The 10627-nt window shown below is 36.5% G+C and overlaps 1 protein-coding gene across 2 annotated transcripts in view; it reads left to right on the top strand.

Annotated features, from left to right (window-relative positions):
- CLINT1 (clathrin interactor 1) overlaps window positions 1-8832 on the top strand; it is a 58973-nt gene extending 50141 nt beyond the window's left edge. Inside the window, exons 10-12 of one of the 2 annotated variants that reach the window (XM_030328427.2) lie at window positions 4017-4309; window positions 5943-6093; window positions 7088-8479. In XM_030328427.2, coding sequence (XP_030184287.1) covers window positions 4017-4309; window positions 5943-6093; window positions 7088-7434 — 791 coding nt within the window. In that variant the 3' untranslated portion in view covers window positions 7435-8479. Of the gene's footprint in view, window positions 1-4016; window positions 4310-5888; window positions 6094-7087 lie in introns of both variants that reach the window. The other variant, XM_030328425.2, reaches the window with a different exon arrangement.
- Window positions 8833-10627: the final 1795 nt, after the last annotated feature.

The raw sequence follows: 10627 nt of genomic DNA on the forward strand, positions 1-10627 counted from the left end.
GTCAGAAATCTAGGGTTTATCAAAACCAAATAGGTTTGATAAACCAGAAAAGGTTATCAAAACCAAATAACTCCCTTCCCCACCAGATCAGCTTCATTTTGGTATTTTACTCCTTGTATTTATCATTCCTAAATCCTAAAGGATTTATTCACAAAAGTATTTTACTGGGTCAGTGTCTTAATGTGCCAAATGGATTAATGTGGTTGTAAACAACTCAGGCAGGCACACCTAAATAAAATTGCCCTTATTCATAAGTGACTCTTGTTTAGTTTTGGGGGGCGGGGCAGTTTGGGTGGGGAGTGTGAATAAGTGTAAATAATCTCAGTGGGATGAATATTATGGTTTATGTTTAGCTTATATGTTATGATCCCAAGGATGGGATTAGGCAGACTATCTTAGTAAAATTTATTTCTTTGTGATTTAAATATATTAAGAGGATTTCTGTAAAAAAATAAACTTCATTTTGACACATCCTTAAATAGTGAGCAATTGAACCTCAGGCAAAACTTCTCTTCATGTCAGATTAGAAATTTTTAAAATGCCCTAGACTTATCGTAGTGGTCATTTTGCAGTATATTCAGATATCAAATCTTTATGTTGTATACCTGTAACTAACAACGTAGGTTTGAACATCAGGGATTGAAATGAAGCGCTTGTCTTTTTTTTCCCTTTCTTCGTTACTATTTTTTACCTTACTGTCCCTGCCATATACTATGGTAGCTGTTTAACTTTGGAAAAGCTTCTGAGCCTCCCAACTTTAGAATCAGGAACATCACTTGACATGGTTCTTTATAAGGACAGAGTAATGTCTATAAAAGTGTATAGAAAGGGACTAAGTTCATTAAGTGTCCTTTCTTCTTTAAGTTATAAAGGAGTTGGCTGTAAGGTTTTTTTGTATAAAATCTTATCAGTCTGAAGTTTGAGAGAGAGTATGGATATTTAGTTATAACTTTTTTTTTTTTAATTTTTTTTTTCAACGTTTATTTATTTTTGGGACAGAGAGAGACAGAGCATGAACGGGGGAGGGGCAGAGAGAGAGGGAGACACAGAATCGGAAACAGGCTCCAGGCTCTGAGCCATCAGCCCAGAGCCTGACGCGGGGCTCGAACTCATGGACCGCGAGATCGTGACCTGGCTGATGTCGGACGCTTAACCGACTGCGCCACCCAGGCGCCCGTAGTTATAACTTTTAAACATGAAGTGAGGCAGGGAGAAAAATGTGTAATTTAGCTGAATGAGCCTTACTCATTTCAGGTACAGTAACCATTCGATTAATGGAATTAAAATTTATATTTACTAATGCCTGATTGAGGTTTGTGAGGATTTAGGAAGAAAGATGCATAGGTTTTAATCATCTGGGGTTTTGATAGCCTACTTGTGTAAATTCTGAGTATTTCCCAGAAACCAGAATTGTGGAGTAATTAACTTCATTTCAAAAGCGTGGTTATGCCCTCTAAGGGTTAATAACTTACTTTAGGCAAGTCAAGTGGAAGATAAACATTGCCCTAATTTTACAGACTGTGTAATTCTCAAAAGTTTTTATGTATATAAACTTGCCTACTATGCAAATCATTCGAATATGTTAATGTTGCTAAGTGATACATCTCTTCATCTGTATGCATGTGATTAATATAACCTGATCACCATTACGCAAGGGGCTGAAACTGTTGCAACAATGATTAATCATTTCTGAACAATATATGCCCTACTAGAAATCTCTTCTTCCTATGATTAATCATCTCAGATAAAGTTTTCGGATGGGGCAACACATTTTGCCCCAGTTTCCATTCTTACTCTGTTTTATAGATCAAGCAAATAGAAAATCAGCATAAAGTACCTTTATCCAGCAGTCTTTCTTAAATTAGTTTAAATTGTTTAATATATAGAACTAATTGTAAAACTCTTAATTCAGTCTCTTTTTTGTAAAGAAGATCAAAGACATGTTTTATAGTAAAACCCTGAGGTAATGAAGATTAGCCCAGTTCTTGTATTAAATTGTTGGTAGAGTGTGGATTTTCTAAGTGACTTATTTTCTTTTGAAGGGGCTTACATTTTAATATGGTAATAGAAGAAAATAATTTTAAAGATTTAATGTTATTGTTCTCTTTAGATATTTAGCATAGTGAGAGACAGTATTGCAATGGCTAGTTACCTTTAGGCTAGACAAAATGTATTTCCAAGTTGTAAGTGAACATGGAGTACAGAGTGACGGTGTTTTTCACTTGGCAGTATATACTGTTCTCTTTCAGATGACAGTTTATGTGTAGCTCTGTCTTCACCTTTGCTTTTTCAACTTCCATTAATTCTTATTTACTTGTCGCTTTCTTAAGGAAAGGTTTATTTACTTAGAATCATGCATAGTCTACTTAAAAAAGAACATTTTTAAGTATCAATTGCCTTTATATTTATTGTGTTCCAAATAGTAGATGTATTGCAGAATTTATGGAAGCGTGACTTACACTTTTTTCTGGCATACCTAAACGAAAGAGATTGTGGTACCTTTGGTCCTCCCCTGTGTTTTCACAATTAATCCATAGTAACAATAACAAATTATAAATGACACTTACTGTATATTATTTAATCTTTACAACTTGGATTTTTTTACAAAGTGAGACACAGAGAGGGTTTTGTAACTTGCCCAGGGTCACTTAGCTAGTAAGGTACAAAATCCATGCTGTTAAGCATTGTAGTCCATCCGTCAATTAACCCCTTAACAACTTTTACATTATTGAATGCATTAAATCTTAAACTTGTTGTAATTATCTTTGTCGTATTGAGGGTTTTTCCCTTTTTTTTTTTTTTAATTTTTTTAATGTTTATTTATTTTTGAGAGACAGAGACAGAACATGAGCAGGGGAGAGAGGGGGAGACACAGAATCCGAAACAGGCTCCAGGCTCCAAGGTGTCAGCACAGGGCTTGAACTTAGGAATCATGAGATCATGACCTGAGCCGAAGTCAGACTCCCAACCGACTAAGCCACCCAGACGCCCCTTCCCTTTGTTTTAAATATTAGCATTGAGTTCCCCTCTTAAGACTATACCCTGCTTTTTATTTAAATAAATAAATTGAGGGGTGCCTGGATGGCTTAGCTGGTTAAGCGTCTGACTTTTGGTTTCAGCTCAGGTCATGATCTCACAGTTGGTGAGTTTGAGCCCCGCATCAGGCTCCACTCTGATAGCATGGAACCTGCTTGGGATTCTTTCTCTCCCTCTCTCTCTGCCCCTCCCCTGCTTGCTCTATCTCAAAATAAATAAACTTAAAAAATTTTTAAATAAATGGATAGACTAGATTAGATAGGTAGGTAGATGAAAGAGAGAGAGAGAGAGAGAGAGAATGGTCCCACTGGAAGCAAGCACTGTGCTAGGGTTATACCGTGGCTATCTATAGCCCTTGTGTTGTCAATGGAAGCATGGCCGAAAGAGTGAGAACTTCTTGCAGAAATTTACTAACCCTACTCTTAATTTTACTGAGTCCTTTTCTCTGTGCTTTTTTTTTTCATTTTTTTATAAATTTAATGTCATGAATTTGGGTTTTTATTTACTTGAGACCATGTAAGTCATAGTTTGATTTCTCTTTGAACCTTTCCAAGTAATGAATGGGTGAAATGAGTTGAATTTCTAATTTTGTTGAGTGTCTCTTCACATGAGGATTCTCGATCTCCCCAAAGAAACTTTTACCAGGTAAGTTTTCTTTTTCCTTTTCATATTTGTTGAGCTGGCAACATATTTAATATGCAAACTCAGGTTGAAGAAACTTTTGATTGTAATTTCTGCGTATCACCCCAGATCTGCTGTGAGGTGAATTTTACTTTATATGTGGATTTTTTTTCCTTTGCCACCTTGTTAACATTTGTGGAATATTCGTGAGAAAAAATAATGTCCAGATGGAGATGGTATATGCAGATGTTAATCTGGATGGACACAGATCGGCTCTAATTTGTTTCAGTTCGTAGACTGTTCTATTTGTTCTGTGCATTTCAGAAAGTTTCTTACCCCTGTTGTCCTTTCTTTCTCAGTTACAGCAACAAGTGGGAATGGAGACTTTGGTGACTGGAGTGCCTTCAATCAAGCCCCATCAGGTCCTGTTGCCTCCAGCGGTGAGCTCTTTGGCAATGCCTCACAGCCAGCTGTGGAACTTGTCAGTGGCTCACAATCAGCTTTAGGCCCGCCTCCAGCTGCCTCAAATTCTTCAGACCTGTTTGATCTTATGGGCTCGTCCCAGGCAACCATGACATCTTCCCAGAGTATGAATTTCTCCATGATGAGCACTAATACTGTAGGCCTGGGGTTGCCCATGTCAAGATCACAGGTAAGTTGTCTGTGTCCCTTGCAGATTCCTCATCTTTGAGATTCCGTAACTGATGTAATGATAAACTAACATGAAATAGAAAAATAAGCCATACATAGGTTGTTTTGGCACATTGCATTTACCTTACATTTTTTTCCCCTACTATAGTCATTCAGGTTCTAGAGGGCAAGGCCTCTCACCCATCTTGTAGGCCATGCAAAGCGAAGCGTGATGCCTTACACAGAGGAGTCACTTCATAAAAATTTATTGAATTAATAAATAATTTAGTATTTAATAGTTTAATAAAAACTGTTTTTAAGAAGGAATAGAGCTATTGCTTCACCCGTGGCCTATATTCACTCAGTAAAATCTCTGATCCTTAAAGAGGTGTCACTCAATGGTTATAGGCAATTGTTACTAATATAGAAAATCAGTCTCTAAAATGACGAATACTCTTCCCTATTTTGGGCCTGTTCTACATTATGTAATCTTTACATAGGCTCTTCTTTCAACTCTCATTTTCATACAGGAAAACCACTAAATGGGAATTTTTTAATTCACTTTTTTTTTTTACAGTTAAATCTAAATTACCTAGTATTAATTTGGAATTCAGACAAACACAGGGTTAGAAATATATGTGCCTGAGTTATACCAGGAGCTTGCTGTTTTTGATTCGAGCAATTCTGAATATTTTTTATGATACTAATTACTCATTTTAATATGTAGATTCTCCTCTTTGGGTGTTGGGATGGAGGAAGAGAAGAAAGAAACAGAAAGGTGACAGTTGTGCATAACAAGTTGGACCTAATATTAAGAAAAGGACATGAAGGGCACACCAGTACCATTAAATTGAATGGTGCACCACTAAATAAGCCCAAGCCAGTTGATTCTTTGAGAGTCTTTCATGTGGTCTGAGTGTAAAGCCAGTCTACTTGCAGTCTTAATTGCAACTGTGTTGTAATTCTTTGCATTGGTACATTTTAAATTATTTTTCCTATTCCTTTTCATTTCCCTTCGTCTGCCCTTTTCATAGTTATCCTTAGTAACTACCAGGCATCCCTGCTTCTTTCTCCTGAATTTCTCCTTTCTCCTGAACTGGTCCACATATATCAAGTTCCGCTAGTGTTGCTCACTTTAGGCGATAGAAGTGTACATGGAGCAGGAACGTGTCAGTCAAGATTTGTGCAATATAATTTGCCACTTTGATGGTTTTGCTTTTTATAACATGAGAAATCATGTCCTATATTCTATCTTGTAAGAATAAATTTCCACTTGTATATTTCCTTAAAGCTGTACTAACCTGAAGTTGACAATGGCCCTGGGATGGTGGCTTCTAGACTTTGGGTGATGGGAGGGTAATTGTTCGTGTAAATATGTTGGGGTTTTTTTTACCCCAAACATGATTGGGGATTCAGAGGAACATTCTGGGGAAGCTAGTGATTCAGCTTGAAGAATTTAGCCTAGAACATTTGTGGTTCTTTTGGTTTCAAGAGTTTATTACTAAGTCTCATGTATATCTGGAGTTACTGTGATTAAATTGCCATTTGATAACCTTTATTGAGCAAATGTTTAATTTTTAGAGCATTTTTTTATTTTCCAGCCTTTGCAAAATGTTAGCACAGTGCTGCAGAAGCCTAATCCTCTCTATAATCAGAATACAGATATGGTCCAGAAGTCAGTCAGCAAAACCCTGCCCTCTACTTGGTCTGACCCCAGTGTGAACATCAGCCTAGACAACTTACTACCTGGTATGCAGCCTTCCAAACCCCAGCAGCCATCACTCAATACAATGATTCAACAGCAGAGTAAGTTACCATGAGACACCTTGCTTCTTTGTGCACTTGTAATCTTTACCCTTGTGCCAAGACTAGTGTAAGCCATCAAATAAAAATACATGACATTGATTGTACTAAAGGCAACTGTGTATCGCTTAGGATTCCCCCCCCCCCATGCTTGATTGATGTACACCCTGGCATATTCAGATTACTTTGTATCCTGCTCTTGGCATGATAACATGATTGTGTATGTATTATGGTGAGTTTTGGGAGTCTGATCACTAAAATAAAAATATTTGTTGTAGAAATGTTTTGAATATAACTAAATATGACCAGAAACAAAAATCATCTCACCTCCGTAATCCAGGGGTAATCGCTATTAATTCGTATTTTCTATCTTTTCTAACCATAGTTTTAATACTCGAAATCACTCTATGTATATTGTTTTGTTTCTTGCAGCTGTCATTCAGCATTAAATTATCATTTTCCTGTATTTAATATTTTTAAGAAAAAATGATTTTTAGATATTTATAGTTATGTGTCATACCAGTGTTGAATTTCTTTATTGTTGGTTATTTCTGTTGTTCCCGGCTTTTTGCTATTGTAAATAACTCCATGATTTTATATAAATCTTTGTACTTGTGTTTTTCTTCCTTAGTGTAATGTTCTAAAAATAGAGTGAGTCAAAGGGTATAAACTTTTTTAAGGCTTTTGATACACAACAGCTCCTGACAACTTGTTAGGTCAGGTTGGATTCAACACTAAATTCTGTCAGAATGATATCAAAGTGCCTCGTGTTTTCCCCCAGCCCACTCTTAACTGTTTCTGCATCTTTGGGAAACCAGAGTTAACAGCCACAGAGTATTTTTCTAGAGCAAATAGTGCAAGTTAATTGACTTACCTTGTAAAATCACCATAAAAGAATTTTATTAGGAGTTACAAGTGTTGATGGTCAAGAAGATTGTTTTATTCTTCTGCTTGATGAATCTAATGTGAAGTTCTTTTGTCTCTTTTCTTCTGGTAGATATGCAACAACCTATGAATGTGATGACTCAAAGTTTTGGAGCTGTGAACCTCAGTTCTCCATCAAACATACTTCCTGTCCGGCCCCAAACTAACCCTTTGATGGGGGGACCCATGCCTATGAGCATGCCTGGTGTGATGACTGGCACAATGGGAATGGCCCCTCTTGGAAATACTCCAATGATGAACCAGAGTATGATGGGCATGAACATGAACATAGGGATGTCAACTGCTGGGATGGGCCTGACAGGCACAATGGGAATGGGCATGCCCAACTTAGCCATGACTTCTGGAACTGTGCAACCCAAGCAAGATGCCTTTGCAAATTTCGCCAACTTTAGCAAATGAGAGATTGTAAAGGAGCAGATTGAATGAAGGATTTTTAGCGGTGAAGATAGGTGATGTTGGGATGGAAAATGCTAATCAACTCCCCTTTCTTTTATCAATTAATTAAGATTTAAACCTACATAAAGAACCAAAAAAAGGCTGTTTTATAAAAGTGAAGTATCTAGTATTTCAGATGGACAGGCAAGGGCACTTCAGATGAGGCAGTCAAAATCATTTTTCCCAGTAAGAATAGACCACACATGGGGTAGTGAGACCTGGAAAGCCTTTATAAATCGAAGAGCCCATTTTAACATCATGATTCGTGGGAAGTCTGGAATAGGGCTGAATAAATGTGTTTGAATCTCTAATTTTATACTTTTCTTTTCCTGAGGAACTTGATTTTTCTGTCCCTGAATCGCCTTGTCATAATTGGGTCTGTTCCTTTTACTACCACTCTTGAGTCCATAAATGAAATCATTAAAGTTGGATGATCAGTTTTTTATAAAAATATATATTTTTGTCCAAAAAAGGCATACATATGTGATTATGGCTAAATCAAAGGTAACTGGAATGTATATACTTTTGCTAATGTTCCAGCAACACTGCTATTACTATTATACTATCCAAATTTTTATTGTAATGAAACCTCTTTAAGCGATTGGTGATAGCTGTGGGACTTTTCCCATGTCTTCTGCTATAATTATCCTTTGCAGAACTAGGAAAAATATTTTTTTCAGGACTGCTCTATGGTTTCCTTTAAAAGAAAAAAAAAACCCTCCAGAGTTTTTGTTTGTTTTTAGCAGTCATTATTTACAATTTGCAGTGGTTAACTTGGCGAGGCTTCCTTCCGTGTTTATCCCTGTAGCCACCATTTATCAGTCAGGAACAGTCAAAAGAGAAAAATATTTATTTTTATTTTTTTTGGTGTCTTTTCAAAAAATTGAAAAGGTAAAAATTCTTAAAACCTTAAGTTAAATATAAATGTTAGAATTCAACGATGTTGGCTTTTAGATTTTATACAATATTTGTTTTGTTTTGGATTTGAGTGTATATAATATGGCATTAGCAATATGGTTCCAATAGAGAGGAGTTAAATATATATTATTAAAGGAGACCTGTAGCAGTCAAAGATTTTATTGATTTAATGGCAAATAAAGGAAATTAATTAAAGTGTTTTTGTTTTCCTGCTGTAATTCTGCGTTAAGCTCACATGAAAATCATGATTCTAGAGTTTGGAATGCAAAATTAATTGTTTTCACCCTCAAGCTGGGAATATTTTTAAAAATAAATACTATAATATAGGTATCAAATTATTACCTCCCCACTTTGTGTTGAAATTTTTTTTATTGATAAAACTTTGTTTCCATTGTATTCATAATGTTCTGTTCTACATAACATTAAAATGTTCATTAAAATCAATGTTGAACTGCTTTTTCTTTCATTCTGTTAGACATTTGAGACCGTTTGGGGAAAAAATAATTATAATTTGGGCAAAGTAATTTTTATAAATAATTTAAAATTATTTAATGACTTCTCTCTTCTTTCCTCTCAGACTCTACTGTTAGGAATTAAAAATGAAGCAGCAAAGATATCCTGACCCGCTCCATTCTTGCTAATGTTCCATCTACAACATTTCTAATTAGGCAGAAATTCATGTACTTCAGCTAAGTGGTAATGAAAAGTGATTCATTTGCTGAATAAGAGATGAGAGAGAGTGTAATTAGCTGACTGTGGTTTTTAATCTTTCAACAATTCAATGTGTTTAAATTGGTTTCAAAGAATAGGAGCTTTCAAGTGTAGTTAGTTCAGAGCAGTCAAGCCAGGCTCTGGTGGCAGCACGGAGGAGATCTTCACTCATACTTAAAACCCGTAATCTTCAATGAATGTTCTCATTAAACAGAGAGGTGTAGCATCGCCTTTTCAGATACATACGATTCTTGGAGCAAATAAATACTGTTTCCAAACTTTTGTGTTTAAAGATGCTTTTCTAATAAAATAAGATTTATCTCTAAAGCATTTCCTGTACTATGCCTCCTTCCTATATCTCCGAAGACCAAAGGGAGCCTGTCACACGTATTACTGCACCTCAACGTACAGTTTGCTGTCTTACCAGTGTGTTTTGTTTCAGAGCCCATGAAAGAATTGCCTCGCTAGGGGTCCATCCAGTTTAACAATTTGTTACTGAAGGGGTCACTAAATGATACTTCAAAGAACAGTCTGAATACCCCCAAGTAATTTGGACTTGACAAGAAACTACTCTTCTTTAGTCTGTTGGACTCCCTCTGCCTGTCCTATACCCCTTTACCTTTTTGAGCTTCCGCTTAATGTATTTTCTTTGCTGGAGAGGAGGAGGTAGGAACTGTTCACAAAATTTACAAGTGAATCTCCACTGCCAACCCGGATTTCATCTTTTTCCTGTTTGAAAATTTTTTTCTACCTCTAATACAGTCTTCAGGAACCACACATGGACACAGCGTGCTTGTATGGTACTTGGGATGTTTCCTCTGGTGTCTATAACAAATTGCCTGAATGATAACCATAATGCTGCTGGTTGTGGGGTCGTCAATAAGTTGGGGTCTAGAGTTCTATTTGGAGGGAAGGGGTAATGCTTTTTCTCTCAAATATTTTTGAAGCACGTTAGTAAAATGAAGCTAACTGTCCTAATCACAGAGCACACCTTAACGGTAGATTTCTGAAATGAACTGGCTTTGTTGTTTGAACTCTCCCGGGAGACAGCATAGCGTTGTGGAAAGCATGGACTTGGAAGCAGATCTAATCCCATTTCAACCATGCACTACCTGTGTGACACCTTGATCAACCTGCCTGACTTCTCTGGGCCCTGATACATTTTTTCTGAAATGAACTTAAATCTGGAAGCATTAGATAAATAACGAGTGAGATCTACCGGCACTGACACAAGTACACTAAATATTTCTCTGCCACCCATTTTTATTTCATGTAAATGTGCCTACATGACAAGACCTTCTATGTGCCAGTCACTGCTAGACGCTTGGCATGCATGCCATTTACACAACAAACCCAAAAGTTCATCTTCTGGTGTATTCCTAAAAGCAGTCTGTAGTTAAGAAAGCCTTAGAGACTTCTGCTAAGTTGTTTTCTGAGGATTTTTCTGCCAGAGTTTAGTTCCACTTTGTTCTTAGACAAGGAGATTGTAAGTGAGCTATTTTGTGAATGTATTGACTGACTTCTTACC

The sequence above is a fragment of the Lynx canadensis genome, chromosome A1 (genome assembly GCF_007474595.2).
Source record: "Lynx canadensis isolate LIC74 chromosome A1, mLynCan4.pri.v2, whole genome shotgun sequence".
Taxonomy (NCBI): domain Eukaryota; kingdom Metazoa; phylum Chordata; class Mammalia; order Carnivora; family Felidae; genus Lynx; species Lynx canadensis.